The following is a 19,017-nucleotide window of genomic DNA, read 5'->3' on the forward strand; positions in this document are numbered from 1 at the left end:
TTTCAAAACAAGACCTGACTTGTCTATTTCAAGCACCTGAAATGAAAAATATTTATCTTCCCTTTTTCAGAGCCTACCCACATGTTATAAAGGTTGCTAATCTGTTTCCTCTTTATCTCATTCACCAAGAATGAGATGATGGACTGTATTAGCTGTCACATTGAAGGTGCTGGGTATGAATTATAGATGTAAATGAATGAAGTGGTCCACAGGGAAAGGGCCATAGCTCCTCAGTAGAGCATCTGCTTTCCATGCAAAATGGCCCAGGTTCAATCCCTGCCATCTCCAGGTAGGGCTGGGAATATCCCCTGTCTGGAACTCCAAACAGTCGCTGCCCATCGGTACAGGCCAGTGTTTCTCTGACAATGGGCCAGGGGCACACCAGTGGGCCTTGGCTACTTTCGGATGAGCCTCAGTGCCATAGCCTGCCTCGTCCCATAGCCACGGCTTAGCCGTTTGATTGGACCATTGCCAGTACCAGCAACTCGTTGCATGCTGGGTAAAAGTGGCTGGGAGACAGAGAGGGTTTGGGGGGGCACAAGGGGTAGAAGGCAGGCCTCATGCCTCTGAGAGAAAAGGGCCAGAGGCGATGTTGAAGGAAATCAGAAAGTAAGATAAAAGGACAATATTTAGTAATAGTATAGTACAATTTGTATAGTATAGTATAGTATATGAACAAAGTGGGAATAGAAAAGGAGATAAGAGAGAAAAGCTGTTATAGCGGGGAAAGTGAATGTAAATGGGCCAGGGAGGAGGTATGAAAGAAACTGGCAGAGAGTTGGGGCTTTTGGGGAGGGGGGATAAGATAAAAGTTGAGTGAGAAAGGAGAATTGGAGAAGAAATTACAGGAGGATGTTAAAAAAGATCTTTGAGAGACATGTTGGGTTGGGAAAGGAAAAGTATAAAAGAAAAGGCCTTCTCCACTTAGCGCCTCTGGATTAACAAATTCTACCTAAAATGGCAAGGCTGTCACTGTACCTCCAGAGCATATGTCTGTACATAGCTGGAGGAAAGCTGATGGAACTCCTTTCCACAAGCAAAATGCTGTGGCAAAAAATTTAGCAATGTCTAAAAACGGATTAAATATCAGTAGAAAATGATGTCAGTAATTATACTTATGTATGTATTACATTTATATCCCTAGGCTCTCAAAAGGAGCCTAGGGCAGCAAACAAAAACATTCAAAGTACTTTAAAGGTAAAGGTAAAGGTGTCCCCGCACTTGTAGTGCGAGTCGTTTCCGACTCTTAGGGTGACGTCTTGCGATGTTTACTAGACAGACCGTATATGGGGTGGGATTGCCAGTTCCTTCCCCGGCCTTTCTTTATCCCCCAGCGTATGCCAGGTACTCATTTTACCGACCACGGATGGATGGAAGGCTGAGTGGACCTCGATCCCTTTTACCAGAGATTCGACTTCCTCCTTTTGTTGGAATCGAACTCTGGCTGTGAGCAGAGCTTTCGGCTGCGTTACTGCCGCTTACCACTCTGCACCACGGAGGATCTCAAAGCACTTTAAAACATCCTAAAACCCAGGACTTAAAAACATATTAAAACAAAACATCTTAAAAATATATTTAAAAACAACAAAACAAAACATCTTAAAAACATCTTTAAAAACAACTTTAAAAACATCTTAAAAAGCAATTCTAATGCAGACGCAGACTGGGATAAGGTCTCAACTTAAAAGACTTGTTGAAAAAGGAAGGTCTTCAATATATGCTGAAAAGATTACAGAGATGGCGCCTGCTTAATATTTAAGGGGAGGGAATTCCACAGGGTAGGTGCTGCCATGTTAAATGTCCGTTTCCTATGTTGTGCAGAACGGACCTCCTGATAAGATGGTATCTGCAGGAGACCCTCACCTGCAGAGCGCAGTGATCGACTGGGTATATAAGGGGTAAGACAATATTTCAGGTATTGTCCGCTGATTATGCCAAACTCCAGATGTCTCCATCTGCCACTATTTTGTGAATGGTGGGCCTCAGCAGTTTTCAGCCATGTCAAATGGGCCCTAGCAGTAGAAAGTCTGAGAACTCCTAACTCAGAACTACTGAGCTAGATAGATCAAAGATCTGACTTGGTATAAAGCAGCTTCCTATACAGTGGACACTGGTGGTTCCAATGTGAGTGGGGTGGTGAATCCAATTTGGGTTTTAGTCTGAATTTTCAAGGAGCTGCCCATGGTGCCAGATCTATTTTGGGAATAGGCATCAGCACCTTAGACAGCTCTGTGGAAGTTCAGACTAAAACTTGGAGTGGATTCATAGCCCCACTGACATAGGAGCCACCAGTCTCCACTGTTCCCATGTGAGATTTTTGTGTGTGTGTGCTTCCACTCTAAACTATTACTGGCATGCTTGCCTCGCCTTCTTATAGTTGTCTTCTAAAAAAGAGGTCAAAAGAACTGATCCTGCATAGCATATATTTATTTAGTGCCCTGCTCAGATGACGCGCCTCCCAACTGCATTTTTAATCTATGTGATAATCCCACAAGCCTCTATCCAGAGGAATGATCAGATATGCTATCTCCATGTACTCAGTGGGACCAGGGAGAATCAGGCTGTGATCACCTCCCATTTAAAAGAAAAAAGATAAACTGGCTGTGTGTGTGTGAAGCAGCAAAGAAAGGGGTTTGCAGAAAGGTGGGATGGTGAAGAGACAGAGGGGAAGTAACAAGATTGCTGGCTGATGGATTTTATATATTAAAATAGAAGGACCCAAAAAGGGAGGGAGGGTTAGAGGAAGTTGCTTTGCTACTCAAGCAACATGTCACAGGGAATATCCAGTAGGTGCCTATTACACCTGTAGAGCCCTCGTTAACTACAGAGATACTGTTTTTTGTAAGCTGCCTTGGGGGATTTTTGGATCGGAAAGATGGGATGGTAATTAATTAAGCAGAAGGTGCTGTCTTATACAGAGTCAGACCAATTATTCATATAACCCAGATCTGTCTATGCTGATGGGCAGCAGCTCTCCAGGGTCGCAGGCAGAGCTCTTTCCCAGCCTTGCTACTTGAAAACCTCTAACTGGATGTGAATTTGGGCCTTTGTACATGCAAAGCATGATTTCTGACACTGAGCTATGGCCTTTCCTTCTCATACTGAAGTCACAGTAGCAACAGATGCAATGTCTGGGGGGGAAAGGCTACATTTCCCCACAAATAAAATACTGTGCTCGGAGAGCTAAAACAAAACAAAAAAAGCAAAGAAGCAATATCTCTACAATTCTCACTCCTTCTGCTCAGGCACCATTAGGCAGAGTGGGGCAATTGTCCCAGGTGGAGGTACCACCCCGCCCATTTCTCCTAACCTCCCTGGTCATTCATCTCTGTTGGCAATCAGAGCTCTGTCTGTGTGGCACAGCCTGCTGTGCACCCCCTTATTGAGTCTTCTACCTTCACATGAAGTGAAGAATGCTACCTCATTATCAAAGTAAGATTCATCTGCCAGTCCAGGCAGCTTCTATACATGGAATGAGAGGGATGCTCTCTTGTCCTTTGCCTCAAGAAGCAAAATGTCTTATGCCAGCTCTGTTCCTGCTGCCCTATAATAACAAATCCACTCAGAAGTGGTGGTGCAAAAATCGTGAAAATGTGCTTTATATACTTGTAATCCAATCAGCTGTAGCTGGTCAGAGTTGCATGGACATGAGCTCTCTCCTTAACAACTGAATGGGCTTAAGCCAAGAGTGCAACAGTGCCCGGTGGTATCGCTCTGGCTTGTCATTTTCGCCCTTGAAAAGCATGTTTATTCCAACTGAAAGGAAACACAGCATAGCTTAACATAACTGCTAGTTGCAAATATTGCCACTGTTTGCTCCCTTGTCCAGGTTGCCCCTGAAGCAGGTGCATGTATCATCTCACTCTAGTTTTGATACTGGTCCCACCAAGGCTCATTGCCAGCAGTGCAGGGACCAGACCACACTTATATAATGTTATTTGCTATTTAATTAATTTTTTTGTACAATGTATTGCTTGATTGATGTATTGCTTGATTGATGTATTGCCTTGTTGTTGTATTTTTATATTTGTGTTTACTTTTTCTGTAAGTCGCCTTGAGGGCCTTTTGGCCAAAAGGCGGGGTATAAATAAACATTAACATAACATAACACACTTAGCTGGTAAGAAGTCATGTTGAACTCAGTGTGACTTTGAGTTAGACATGCCTAGGCTTGCACTGTCAGTTGCTGCCTAACGCGGTCTGCCTTTTCTAGCTGATCGTATGTGTGTGTCAAACAGAAGCCTTCCCTAGTCAAATAAGACCAAGATGACAACAAGTGCTGTGACACTTCAGATATTGATTTATTGTGGCATGAGCTGTTGAAGAGTAATTCCTACATCATTAGAAGCTGGTATAAGACCCATGCTTATCTCCCAAGTCAGGTGAAAAAGACTGCAAAGACAGATTATTGAAAGAGCATTCCTGAGCGGCTATGCCTTGTCTCCACCGTTAACAGATTTTATGTAAATATTTGTAGATTTTTTAAACTACTTCCTGACATCACTGTATCTTCTTTCTTCCATTTTAGAATGGTTACTTCCGTAGTTTCTAAAAGCTGTTTTTCAGGTTTAAAATGGATTTGGATGACACCATGGCCTGGGGACCCTTAGAATTACAACCATGCAAGTCCTTACCAAACATAACATGTTTATGAAATTAACATTGTTTCTCATTTACCAACACAGAATTTTTGACATTTTTGGCCTGCTTTTGGACTCCACACTGCTAAAAATAAGTCTTTTCATACCATGTTTCATGTAGCTTTTTTGTCACTTTCTCATCTGTAGTTTTCTCCAGTACCTGTTTTTAAGAGTCCAACAAAATCTGGAGGGTCACAGGTTCCCCACCCCTATTGTACTGGGTGACAGGAGGACCCTGTTGATTCTCCTGGACCTCTTAGTAGGCGTTGACCATAGTGCCCTTCTGAAGTGCTTGCATAAGCTGGGGGCAGAAGGCGTGAGAAGTTAGAAATAGTTTCATTCTCTGTCACAGCAAAGTTCTAGAAAGTGCTCTTCCCTTATGGGAACTGTACTGCAAGCTCCCATCTTGTCTCCTCCTTTTCAGCATCTATATGAAACTCCTGGGAGAAGCCATTCAAGGGACTGGGGCATGGTGGCATCAGGATGCTGGTGATCTTCAGTTATAATTCTCCTTTCCCTCTGCATTAGGTGTGGGAAGGTCTCATGAATCAGTAATAGACTGGATGACAGTGAATAAACTGGAATTTAATGCAGACAAAATGAAGTTGCCAAGGGTGGGGAGATGTGCTATCAGGGGAATTAACTGTGCCTGCTCCTTTAAAAGAATCACAACTTAGGAGGGATCCTGGATTCAGCGTTATGTTTACACATCCAGGTGATGGCCATTGCCAGAAGTGTGGGGGGTTTATTTAGCTTTGGCTGATTTACCAGTTGCACCCTTTTTTGAAGGCTAAAGACTTGGCCACTGTTGTGTACGCTCTGGTGCCTTCCCTGTTGGAAGTGAGGCAAGAGCAACTCCTGTTTTGTTCTTTTGTTTATGTTCCAGAAGGGAGATAGAGTTAGGTGCCTCCAGATGGCTAGGCTTGACTACCTTTACCTGTGATGCTCCAACTTCCTTCTGTTGTTAGACTGATCAGAGCTTGGAAGATTACTTTAAAAAAGTAATAAATTACAGTTACATGGCCCAAAAATGTAGTGATTACCGTTACAATTACAATTGCTCTGAAAGTAACTGATTACTTTACTTTTCCTCCAAAGTAATGACTACAATTACATTTCAGTTACTTTAAAAAAAAGCCTACAAGGTGCTGGCCTTGGCTGCTGCACATTTGCGTAGCCTAAAACAACATTAAAAATAAACACACACATACAGAGGTAGTAGACTAATTCTTTTTATCCATAAGATAGCAATGGTGGTCTCTCCACTGGTAAGGGAAGAGGGGAGGAGGCAGAGGCCTCAGATCTTTGCACATCAAACCAAGTGCAATCCCTCCCCCTCAGCCAGCCAGCATAATCTCTCACTTAACCACCTCTCAGACCCTGCCCTGCCACCAACTAAGGGACACTCACTCAAGCAAACATTTTCCCCTGAGATGCAAAAAAGTTAAAATACTGCAAATGCAGCACAGTAGCCAGAGAGTAGAGTGGTGGAGGCCACTTTGTGTGCCAAGTGCAAACACAGTATTCTCTCTCTCTCTCTCTCTCTCTCTCTCTCTCTCTCTCACACACACACACACTCTCACTCGCTCACACACACACACACAGTCATCTTTCACACACACACACACACACACACAGTCATCTTTCACCTCCACAGTTCTTTATCTCCATTCAGCTGCTGCCTCCTTCTCCTCCTTTATCCATGTTCTTGACCTCCGGATCCTTTTTCCCTCCACTCCATTCTTCACCACCACTACCCATTTTTTAAAAATAATTGTTTTCTCCACTCCACCCCGTCTCATTCTCCCCCTCCTCCCTTGTCGCCTCCTACCCATCCACAGAGCATGAGGAAAGAGCGACACTGCACAGAAGCCCATGATTCTGTGATTGATTGAGGCACATGATTTTCATCTACAAATCAGAGGAGCAGAAGACTTCCCCTGCTCTCCCCCCAAGTAATGCCCAAAAGTAATTCTGGAAACGTTACAATTACTCCACAAAAGTAGTAAAATTACTCCTAGTTCTATTACAATCAAAATGTAAAGGAATTACCCACTCGTTACTCAAAAAAGTAATGAATTACAAGTAATTTGTTACTTGTAACTAGTTACTTCCAAGCTCTGAGACTGATATGCTCAGGGAAGCTTATCTGCCCCTCCTCCTTCCACCCTTTCCCTTCCTTTCTTCTTCAACTGTCCGAGAGAGAGGAGACACCTTTGTCTCTGCTCTCTCTGTCCTGAGCCATGAGGGCAACTCCCAAACCTGGGCATTGCTCCTCCAACTTAGTTAGTTAGAACTAGGTATGCCTTTCTATCTACTATGTATTTCTATAAATAAAGTAGCTTTTCTTATTTTACTAAGTCTTAAGTCTCAGTGATATCGATGCAGGGTAAAAGCCTGCTACAGTACTTAGGTAAACGCACACACTGGCACACAGCATCTCAGACCGTTGACAATCTCTGCTAATATCTATACAAATTTATACAACATTCCCTAAGTGACTGCTGTGATGTGCTATATTTAGCCCTGCCCTTGGAAATGCTTCAGATACTTAGTTGTCCAAAATATGGCTGCCTTGCTTTTAGCTGGAGTATGCCACAATCTGCATGTAGCATCCGTCCTTTAAAAAGAAATGTGCACTGGGTACTGTGTTGTTTCTAAGCCAAGTTCAACATGCTGCTTTTGACCTTTAAAGCCAAGGGTGGAGAGCCTGTGACCCTCCAGCTGTTGCTGGACTCCACCTTCTATCAACCTCAGCCCAACATCCGGAGAGCTATAGGTTCCCCATCTCTAAAGCCGTAAGTCGCCTGAGTTCAGGATACCTTAATAGCACCTTCTCCTATATGTGTTTCTTCTCTTACCACCACTCCCCACACCAGTGATTTAAGAGCTGCTGCAGAATAACTACTCCAAATACCAGCACTATCAGCAATGAAATTATCCTTGCCCAGGAAAACACCAGGAATATTTTCAGTGCTGTCTCTGGCATTGAGGAACTCATCCACAAGAGAGGTCCACCAGTCCCAATTAGCTGCTATCTTTGGTAAAAAAAAAAGTCTCTTCTACCCGGGTGTAGTTGTCCAGGGTTGCAGGGGGGGGGGGTCATAGACCTCTTACCTTTTTGGGAGCAGGATCCCAGTCAGATTCCTATGTAAGTGCCAATCATCATGAACGGGGAGCATGTTAGCCACTGAGAAGAGGCCTTGTCCTTTCACACTGATTGGAGCCAAACAGATTGAAAGGAGGCAAGTCAGCCACTGAGAAGACTCTTCTCTGTAGTTAACACACAATCTTCCCTTTCATGATGATTGGCTCCTAGGAACATCTGTTGAAGCGGAGTGCAGACTCAAGAGATAACACAGAAGCAAGGGAGACCAGGGAAAGTGGAAGAGGGAGCATGGCTGTGAGAGGGCCTGGTGTGACTATCATAAAGGGACCCTGCGTTTGCCACCACACTACTGCTTCTACCAGGCTTTTATTTATTTGATTTATTAGATGTATATCCCACCCTTCCTCCCAGTAGGAGCTCAGGGCGGCAGATTTTATTATTTTAAACCTTGCTTTTTTATCTCTCGAGTGCCATTAGTGGTTTTAATTTGCCTCAGGTTCAAAATATCCTGTCTATGGAATGCTCCCCCAGGGAAAGGCTTGCTTCGTGAAGATGCTTCTTTTCTCCCAGGCATTTGAGTGTTAATTCTTTCTCTTTGCAACAGGGTAGCACACTATGTATCACACACACTCCATTTTCTCTTGGCAGCAGTCTGTAGCGCTTAGACTTATATTAGGGAATGGATGGAGATATTGTTTTTATGACTTCATTTGTTCATATTGTACGTTACTCTCAATTATTTTGTGTTTCATATGTTGTGTTGTGTATTTTACTATTATTTGTAAGTTGCTTTGAATCACTTGTGTAAAGCAACTAATAAGCTTAAATACTGCAAATAAAGGAGAACAAAAATTGGTTTCTTTTTATTGTTGATTGTACAGTTTTATTATTTTGATGTAAGCTGTGTTGAGGACCATTTTTGGTAGAAAGGCAACAACAGAAATTTAAATATAAATAAATAAGTCATCGTTTGTTGGGATCTGGAAACATACTTGGCATAATAGCTAAAATCCAGCCTCTAGAAAGCAGAGCTACAGTCCCTCTTGCCAGGACATCATTCAAAAGGCGGCCATTAAAACTGACACTCTTATTCTCCTCTGTTACAATTCCTGTTAAATTAGTCTTCCTCAATGTAATCCAGCATCAGTTCTGTACTTTATACCCTTTGTCATACCTGCTGTCAAGAGAAGGTCCAAGCACACACCAAATTCAAGAAGCCATCAGAGACTAGTCTCTGGGAGACAATTAATGAGAAGATAACTTATTTTCATAAAGTTCGGCGGCGGTGGTGAAGAAGGATTGGAAGACGGAAGGGAAGATTTACGATGTTTTAGCCACCCCAACATCAGCTGCCAGAATACAAGGAAGCTAAGGAAACGTCTTTAACTAGCCAGAGTCAATTAACAGAAAAACATTCCATTTGGACTGATGTGGGTGTGTGTTTAATTAAGCCTTTCTCAGCCTCGTGCCCTCCAAATCTACAACTGGCTGAGCTGATGCGGGTTGTAGTCCAAAACATCTGGAAGGCACCAGGCTGCGCAAGGCTGGCTTAATCCATCCTTTGATTTTATCTGCAATAACCACTGTGTGGAGTGGAGGGACCTGATAAGGGGAATTTGGCACCACAGCCTAAGAATGCTATGCTTGTAAAGCGTTGGCTACATAGTGTGAACCAGACACAGATACCATGATTGGACACCTCTTCACAAGAGAGAGACCTTTTTATAAACTATTCTAGTCCTCTAATGCTCATTGACAGATGCCCTAGTATCTACTTATAAGGCTGTTTAAAATACTCTGCAAAAAAAAAATAGAGTTCTCTTTCTATACATATATATAATAGAGATATAAATATAGATATGCATTTGTTGAGAATGAAAAGCACCTCAGTTATTTTCATAGTTCCCAAATATAAAATTGTCACAGTATTTTCCCCTCCCTTCTCTAATAGTGTCTCACTCCATCTGCTCGGCACTCCGGTTCCACGTTCTGTTCTCTGTCACCCACAAGCTCCCCACCTTCCCCGTTCCTGGCTTATATAGCAGTTGTGTCATTGCTCAGCAAGCCATTGGCTGCTGCACTGTCCTGGAGTTTCAAGTGGGCGCCATTAGCCTGGTCTGGAATCCCTTTTTTTGCTGCTAGTTCCTGGAGGAGCCTGCGGCGGTAGAAGTAGAGGTAGCCAGGAAGCAGGAAGCCCATGAAAGAGAAGATGAGGAGAGGAAGGTTCACCTGGGGAGAAGGGCAAGGAAGAACAGTAAGCTGGGTGCATACCCAGTGATGTGCATTTATGCTAAATGTTGACGAGGGGTGGCTCCACCTCCTGACCTGCCCCCGAAGTGGAGTCCTACCTTCGCTTTAATTAAAGTCCCAGCCCAAAATAGGAAGGCAGGAGTAGGGAAGGGAAATGATTAATACCACCCCATTAATACATTAGAAGGATGTATCCTGGTGCCTTTACTTATAATTACATGCAGATGCATACCCACTCAGCCACCGTCATGTGATTTTTCCTTTTCCTGTACTGCACAAACATGCTAGAGAAAGAGTCAAAGCATAAAGTGGGCTGCAGCAGGCACTTATTGCTTAGCACACGTGACATCACCAACCTCTTCCACATTGACAGAACAGTTCTGCAACTGTTTTTAAAATGTTTCTTTTTCTGTAAGATGGATGGTAAATGTATATATGCACAAATGCATAGTTTTGTGTGTGTTTTTAAGGTGCACAGCCTGCGTGATACACAAAGGATAGGGCAAGAAAACTGAGGCCTGACACATCTTGTTGGTATGAGGAACAGCTCGCCAATCTAGCATTCAACTTGCTGGCATATATGTCTGTATAAACTGGATTCACACTGCTAGTGAAAAGCTCCCTATGATCACTCTTAAAATGTAACCTCCGTCTTTACCCAGAGAAGCCATAACGTACCCAAAAAGGATCACCACACAGTGGCCCCACCACAGCCATGAAGAGTGGCTGCAGGAGGAGAGCAAATACAGCACTGATCAATGACTGTAGACCGGTCAATGTTCCAAAGTGATTGGATGGATACCTAACAATCAGAAATTGTATATAGAAGGTGAGACTCAAAATGCTACCAAAGCAAATAACAATCTTTCTCTGCTCCTAAGACCCACAAACACATATACACATCTTCCAGATATTTGGTAAATGAATCAATTGTTCCAAAAATAATTTTTAAAAAACAGTATTTTAAAGCAACCTTCACTGTACAGGTGCCCTCCAGGTGTTTTGGACTGTAGCCTGAAACATCTGGAGGGCACCAGGTTGGCAAAGCCTGTATAAGGACTTCAAAACCTCAGTTAATGAAACACATATGTGGGCCTTTGAACAATTAGATAAAAGGAATGTGTGAATAGAAAAAGTTGGTAGGGGCATGAACAACAGCTCCTACTGAAAAGCAGGAGCAGTTTGAATGCTCAGCATTAGGAAGGGAAATTTAAACTGATGTGTTATCACAGCTCCTTCCACCCTTCTCTTCCCCTTCCCAACTGCTAGGGAGGATAAGCAGCCGCTGGAAAAAGAGAACTTGCGTCAAAGAGGAGAAGAAAGCTGACGAACAGGGCTCCTCCTTCCCTGTGTGTATGACTTCAATACCTTCCAGCTTCCTTTGCCTGTCAGCAGAGAGGCCTTTCAATGATCAGAGCAGGAGAGCAGAGCTGCTTTTCACACGATGTCACAGCATGAGACTTTGGGGTGGCAGACAATCCTACCAGTATGTGTGACAAACACACACACACACACACACTTAGATGCACACAATTCTTTTACAAATGCATGTAATGCGCTCCCTCTTCCCCATCTGCACCAGCAAGCTTGCCGTCTTGTTCTGCTGCTCCAAAAAGGAAGCTGCAACTAGGAATGAAACGGAAACAGGCACACTTGGCTGTTTCTCCCATTTCATCCACCCCTCTCCCATCCCATCCCTGCACTTTAGCCATGTAGCCTTTGGAGAGGGAACTGGAGCCAGAGCAAAACTGGGGTTTATCCATATCTGAAGGTACTAGGAGTTAAGATGGAAAGAGGAACAGGGGCCTTATTTGGCCTGTGGAGTGGAGGCTTCCCCATCCCTGGTATAATGTAAGCAGCACAGTGTAGGCTAGCCTTCCTTTCACTGATGCCCTCCAGACGCTGCTGAACTCCAGCTTCCACCATCCCTGACCATGGGCTATGCCAGCTGAAGCTCAGGGGAGCTGAGGGTCCAACAGCAGCTGGAGGGGATCAGGTTGGGCAAGGCTGGTGTTGACCACACTTTGTAGTGAGGAGGGCAAAGAGATTCCACACAGTGGCATAACTCACACAGCGGCATAGAGGCTCCCACAAGCAGAATGGAAAAAGCCACGGACCATGGTGTGAAGGATGAAGGTCACATACTGTGGAGAAAGAAACAAAACAAAAACAAAAACAAGAAAGACAAGGAAGCCAAACAGGGCCAATCGAACAAAGGGCAGGATTAGGAAATAGCAAGGGCATGAAAACCGCACTAAGGCAGCAACACCACATCATCAGAGGGATGCCCTGTGCCAAGGAGCATCATGGGTGAAACGAGCAGCGAGGCAGAAGTTACCTGTAGAGGGAGGTTGTTGATTAGGCAAGTGATACCAAACCCCACCAGCAGCAGATTAGTGATGACGAAGGCACAGATAGCATTGGTGAGCTTCTGGAGCTTACGGTAACGAACTATGGTTGGCTTTCCTTTCGTCTCAGTTCTAGGAAGAGAAAAGGAAAACAGTCAGCCCCCTGTGGGTGCGCCAGCACCCCCACACCAAAAGCACTGGCATCCAGGCTTAGTCGTTCTATATATGCTATTTCTGAAGTTGGGAAAACTGTGACTCTCTCACCTAGCAGATCCGGCACTGTTCAGGCTTCCTGGCCCATCTACACAGTCCTTTATGTGCCAGTCCATCACATAGCCAATGAAGGGGCAGGTGAGAAGGCACAGTAACTGCATGGCACCAAAGATGGAAGAGTAGAAGCCAACTGTCCAGCAAAGAGAAAGAGAGAAGGAATGAGAGAATAGTCTGAAGGCCTCTGGTAAGAGTTCCTTGCCTGCAACTAACCAGCACTGGCCAAATGGCTATCTGGAACCTCCTGTGCTTACCACTCTGAACTTGTTGGAGGCTAGGTGGGACGTGCGTGTAACAAATAATAAGGATCCTCTGCATGGACCTCCCCTACATAAACTGCAGTGTAGGCAGTGTGGGAAGAATTTACCAATTGCCATGGTGAAATTCTTTGGACTAGCAAACCCACCCAGCCTGGAGTCATCGGCTGGTGGATCCTCACAATTTCATCCTTTCATCTTTATCCCTGCTGCCTATTCTATTTCTTTCAGCTGATCTGGTCTGGCCCTCACTTTCTCCAGATGACCCAGATAAATATATTTAAAATATTTGAGGCTGCTTTTCTGGGCAAATGCCTGTCCTAAGTGGTTTACAATCAGAGATTAAAATAAAAAGAAGAAGAATGCAAAATTTTAAAACCTCAAGCTACCACTCATCAGCTTTCCCAACTCCCAACGTTGCCCACTTTATTGGACAAAACACAGGAAGCCTGATATTTCTCGCTTAGGAGAACACTTGATTTTTCCATTTTCCACTTTGAATACAGCTCAGGACCAGGTTACTTGAGAGACTGCCTTAGCCCCTATATAACCAGAAGGTCACTGCCTTCGGCAGGAGAGTTTCTCCTTAAAGTCCCACAAGTATCAGAAACCGGCTCCACTGTAACTCAAGAGCAGGGCTTTCAGTGTGACTGGCCCTTGTTTTGTGGAACAGCATCCCTGTCGGGATATGACAAGTGCGCACTATCTGTACTTTCTGGAAACAACTGAAGGCATTTTTGCTTCAACAAGCTTTTCCAGCTGGATGAAAAGATCTCTGTCTTAGACGTTCCTTTTGTACTGTGTTTAAAGCTATCTTTAGTTGTTGTTTTGTACTGTTTTTAAAACTTCTTAGCTGTTTTTATGGCATGTTTGTAAATTGCCTTGAGATGCACATGAAAGGTGATTATAATACTAATAAGTTTCTATTATCAGTCAAGACGGGCGGATTCTGCTCCATCAACACTCGCATCTTGCCGCTGGGGAAAACTGCTCATTGGACTTACTAAGTTTTATGAAGCAGGCTGAGAACCGTTTTATGTTTATAGAAAAGGGGGGAAGAGGTTTTAAAAGGAGGCAGGCAGTCCCTTTCCGAGGCTTGTGTTTCCTAGGAAAGGGACGTTCCCAAACAACCCAAAGCTTGGGCAGGCAGAGAGCTGAACATAAGGTATCTTTATCACATGTATCCCTTAAGAAGTTTGTACCAAGCTCATCCCACTAGAGTTCCTACCTGTTTCCTCAGCTTTACGCTTCAACTCCTCTGGCAGTGGCATCACGAGGGAGGTGGGGGGGGTGCAGACCGCACCAAGTGACATGTTCCTGCCGCCCATCACCTCAAACTCCAGCATCTTGTTCATGGCTGCCATGTAGAACATAACACGCAGCTGGGTCATGCCCATTGTGATGAGACTCCACAGGAAGATGGGAGAGCAGACGCTGCGGCGGAAGGGGATGGCGCCTGTAGCCAAAAGGAGCAGAACACAGATCAGGGATGGGAAACCTGTGGCCCCTCCACATGCTGCTGGACTACAACGCCCATTAGCCCTGACCACTGGCCATGCTGGCTGGGCCTGAGGGAAGCTGGGAGATTCTGCAGTATCTCAGGCCTTCCTAATTTAGAGGCTTGCTGTGACACAGTGACCGAAAGGATCTAATAAGGTAGTGCAGATCAAAATAAAACAAAGGCCTAATGTGCTAACTGAACCTGCGAGGGGGGCATGGGATTGCTCCCTTGCTGTCCCGCCCCATCCCAGTGCTGACCTGGGGCACGTTGGCTGGATGCAGTCTTTTCTCCCTACTCATGCTTCAGTGAAGACATGGACAGGGGGCAATGTGAACAGTCCTTTTTGTGTGTGCTGGTGGGAAGCACGAACAAAGCTGGTGGGCAAGATTAATCTCAAGCTCTCATAGCAAAGCATTAGTTTCACTGAAAAAAGACTACATTCACACAGGGTTTATTGTGTTAGTTTTACTGATTATAAATGGTAGCACTTCTGTCCTGATTTCTAACATTCCTTTCACACTTCAGTACCTGTTGCATTATGGAAATATGGCTTCTGACCAATATACCCCCATGTCATGCTTAAATGGGCCTGCCTACCCCACCTGCCAGCGCATTGGTGTGCACACCCTGCATGCTGTCCACACACATCTGCCATCACCCAAGATGGCGGCAGGGGTGTCAACCCCTTAGGGATGCCCCCGCCACCATCTTGGGTGATGGCAGGCATGCGTAGGCAACGCATGAGATGTGTATGCTGACACACTGATGTGGTAGGTAGGTGGGGTAGAAGGGCTTATTTAAGCCCACACTGCCTGTAGGGTGTGTGTGTGTGCTGCCTGGGAGCTCCCACTCTGTGATCCACGACAGCATCGGGGTGCTAGGTCCTGCAACCCAATGCTGATGCAGACTGTGCAGCTCCACCCTCCCAGTCTAAGAAGGGGCCCTTCAGGGGCTCTTGGCAGGGCCCACCCTGGCCACCCGCTACTGCCAGGCCTGGGTGTGGTGTGACACTATTATGCATGCCATTGGACATGTTGCTATTCTCCCACCCTTTCCACATATGCACACTTCTGTTCCCCCATGATTCCCCCGTGAAAATGGTAGGAAAGAACTGTATGCTTGTATACTGCCCTAAATTTCACCACTTTACTCCTGCAATTTTCTGGGTTAATTGGGTTGCAAACAGATTTTTCTGGAAGTAATTAACATGGAAATGAGCGCTAAACTTCCACTACATTCTGCTAGATTTCCAGAAGTGGCTTTTACATTTTTACATATGAAAGAACATATAAAATGTGGAAATTATCTGCTATGGAAAAGTGGGGAAAACAGAATAAACTGCTGTCTGAATGCAGCCTGTAATTCACTAAGAGGCAAATTTTAAGAACATACTTATAGCCAACAGATATTTCTATCAAACTTGAAAAAGCAGGAAAATTGGGCAGCTATAGTGAATGCACCAGGAGAGCAGGAAACCTGGCTTCCTCTCTGAGATACTGTACTGCCCTACAAATATGTAAAATTGCAAACACAATTTGGGTAGGTCTTTCACAGCCAAATCCGCTTCCTGTGTAGCTTGGAAGAGAAAGGCAGGGCTGATCATCCGCATGCTTATTGAGTTCAATGGGATTTACTACCATGCAATCATACTTAGAATAGGTAAAAATGTCCGTGGAGGAGGGGGAGGCGAAGGAACGGGAGGAGGGAGGAGAAGCAAAGGAAGGGGGAGGGGAAGGGCAAAAGGGAGGGGATAGGGCAGAAAGCAGGTTTGATAATTTGCATGCTTTTTGAGTTCAGTGGGATTTACTCCTGTGCAATCATGCTTAGGATAGGTGAAACTGACTTGGGGGAGGGGAGGAGATTGGGTGCGTGGGCACTGGGCAGAGGGAAAGCCCCTTTCCTCTCCAAAAGGAAACATCTGTGAACAATATCATTGTTTTTCAAGGTTTTCCCCACCTTTTTATTCTACAACAGGCACATGTAGTCTGCCACACAAATTTAAACCAAAACTGTCACTGGCTACATCCACACCAGACCTTTACTTCACTTTAAGACAGTCATGGCTTCCCCCAAAGAATACTGGGAAGTATAGTTTATGAAGGGTGCTGAGAGTTGCTAGGAGAGAACCTATTCCCTCATAGAGCTACAATCCCAGAAGAGGGGCTGACTGTTAAACCACTCTGGCCACTGGAGCTCTGTCATGGGAAAAGGAGTCTCCTAACAACTCTCAGCACCCTTCACAAACTACACTTCCCAGGATTCTGTGGGGGAAGCCATGACTGTTTAAAGTGGAATCAATGTCTGGCATGGGTGTGGCTCCCTGATTAGCCAAGTCAAGCAGCTCTGAGTCTGGCTTTTAGAACACTGACAATTTAGAACACTGAGCATGCCTGATGTTATAATAGACTTCAATGTTAAATTTCTTAAATTAATTAAAAATCAGCCATGCTTTTGTTTTAACTTTGTACTCTGTGAACATGGCTGATTTTTAATTAATTTCAGCAAATTATGAGACCACTACAGAAAAAAGTCCAACAGTGGTCTGGATATTATTTCTCGTTTTACACTTTGAACTCTCGATTATCTCTGACTTTGTGTGTATCACCAGGAAAAATTAAAGAGTTGTTAAGCAAGTGTTTCTGAGTTTAGGACTATTAAGTTTTGTAATGTTTTGTTTTGAAATATGCTTATGTGAGACAGCAAAATGGCATGGGGGGTATTTTCAATTTAACATTGCGGAATGTGAAAAATCCATGCTGGGTATAGTATACAGCCACTCTTGTGGCTGTATAATACAGGAAGTTGTATCAGCTCTTGAAGAAGTACGGTTTAGTAGATAGGGAGGAATGTATGTGACTCACAGGTTTGTATGCTACACCTTAAAGAGATCAACAAGTGCTCTGGCACTCAGACTCAAGACAGTTACTGGCAACTTCAACTGGTCTGTTTACAAGTTTATACACATCTCCTTGGCAAGGCTCTTAATCCAAGCCTGCAGCAGGGGTTCTCCTCATCTAAGGGAAGACAGGTGGTATTATTTAAAGGGGACAGTCTATAGTGAATTCACTGTGCCTGAATACGTCACAGGGGTTTTGTAGGATTGAACTGGGAATGGGCTTCAGTCCTATTTGCTTCCATGAGCTAGAGTATAATCCTACTAGACTAGAGTTTAATTCCTTCTCATTATAAGGGCAGAGAAAGCCCAGCCACTCCCTAAACTGGATGCTGTTTTTCCTCATAAAAGCAGGAGTAATATTAAAAGAAAATGTAATTGCTCGATCCCACCAATAGATGGAGCCAGATGCCAAGCCCTCTTCTCAGCTGTAGCAGCCACTTTGGGTAACACAACCTGATGCAACAGGTCTGAGGCCTTGCAAGAATAAATCAGGCCCAGATGCATCATCATACCCCATCCCTCAGGAAGCCTTGAATCCTACAGAAAGCCCCTAGTCCTGCAAACAGCCTGGGAGAAGCCTTGAAAGACTGTGCAGGGGCCAAAATCTAGCCAGGCTTTGTTCAGTAAGGTGGGGTGGATTTTCTTCCTGTTGTTGAGTTGTGGAGGTGGTGATGCAACTGGGGGCACTTACGCTGAGAGGATTCTGTGTCCCTTCGGCAAAGGTCCTGCATAGATGGGTAGAGCTCCTCCTTGCCCCCATCCGGATGTGGTGCTCTCTGGCTCAGCCGCTGACCCACAGCAGTCACATGGACATAGAACTGGTCACCCGTCAGCTTGTGATCGAGAGCTAAGCTGCTCAGTTTGATCTTCTTCCTATCTCAGGAGCATGGAGTGGGAAAAGACTATAGTGGTGCTGTCACCTCACATAAGGTAAAGCAAAAGTATCAAACTAACATGGGAATTTTTGCAACTGCAGCAGATAAAAGGGATCTTCCCTCCTTCCAAAACACCTCAATGCAAGAGTTTCAGCTGATTGGCAGGAAGCTAATGAAAAACAAGTAGATCCTGCAAGCGAAAAGTCTGCTCATTCCTGGTGTAGGGAAGAACCCCGAAGACCCAAAGCAAAATATGAGCTGAGGGGGGAGGGAGATTTGAGCCTCAACATTTGTGGACTGTTTAGAATGAAAACAGACATATATTCTAAGTGTGGTAGAAGTGTCCTGCCCCTGAACACAAATGCCTAAGGGCCTGGGTTCAACATGGCATCCTAGGGCAGTTGACATGGCCCACTGCTAATTCCTGCCCTCCCCCCCTTCATTTTTTCTGGCGTGACATTCTAAGCAGCACCAGACACCTTTCTGATTTCCCACAATGCCCCTTTTCCTAGGATCATTCTGAAGCATTGTGGCCAGAAGTTAAATGGGTGGTCAGACCCAGTCACCTTGTGCGATTTGGTATGCTGCCACAGCAGAATCGTGTCCAGGCCCACTGACAGAAATGAGCCCACCAGAGGATACTTTGCCCAGGGCCCCTGGCTCAAGCCTAGAGCCAGGCCTGCAAAAGTGCAGATCACATGTGCTCAAACCCCTTCCACCACACTTTAGAATGCCTGCCTGTCTTCCGCAATACAACCGATGGGAATACTATAGCCAGGTTACAGCTTTTACCACTGCACTAACAATGTGGCTTCCAGCATGTGCCAGTAAGCAGAAGTGTGGTGAAACAACACTGCAGATCTGCCCTTCC

At 44.8% G+C, this 19,017-nt stretch overlaps 1 protein-coding gene across 8 annotated transcripts in view; it reads right to left on the reverse strand.

Annotated features, from left to right (window-relative positions):
- Positions 1-8,609: 8,609 nt before the first annotated feature.
- Positions 8,610-19,017, reverse strand: part of SLC43A1 (solute carrier family 43 member 1) — a 30,772-nt gene continuing 20,364 nt past the window's right edge. For 6 of the 8 annotated variants that reach the window (XM_061609637.1, XM_061609634.1, XM_061609632.1 and 3 more), the window contains 7 exons: positions 17,963-18,144; positions 14,103-14,330; positions 12,612-12,750; positions 12,338-12,479; positions 12,070-12,143; positions 10,678-10,801; positions 8,610-9,978 (listed from right to left, as the gene is read on the reverse strand). In XM_061609637.1, the coding sequence (XP_061465621.1) occupies positions 9,784-9,978; positions 10,678-10,801; positions 12,070-12,143; positions 12,338-12,479; positions 12,612-12,750; positions 14,103-14,330; positions 17,963-18,144 (1,084 nt within the window). In that variant the 3' untranslated portion in view covers positions 8,610-9,783. The other 2 variants (XR_009760572.1, XM_061609636.1) reach the window with 2 other exon arrangements.

The sequence above is a fragment of the Rhineura floridana genome, chromosome 2 (assembly GCF_030035675.1).
Source record: "Rhineura floridana isolate rRhiFlo1 chromosome 2, rRhiFlo1.hap2, whole genome shotgun sequence".
NCBI classification, from domain to species: domain Eukaryota; kingdom Metazoa; phylum Chordata; class Lepidosauria; order Squamata; family Rhineuridae; genus Rhineura; species Rhineura floridana.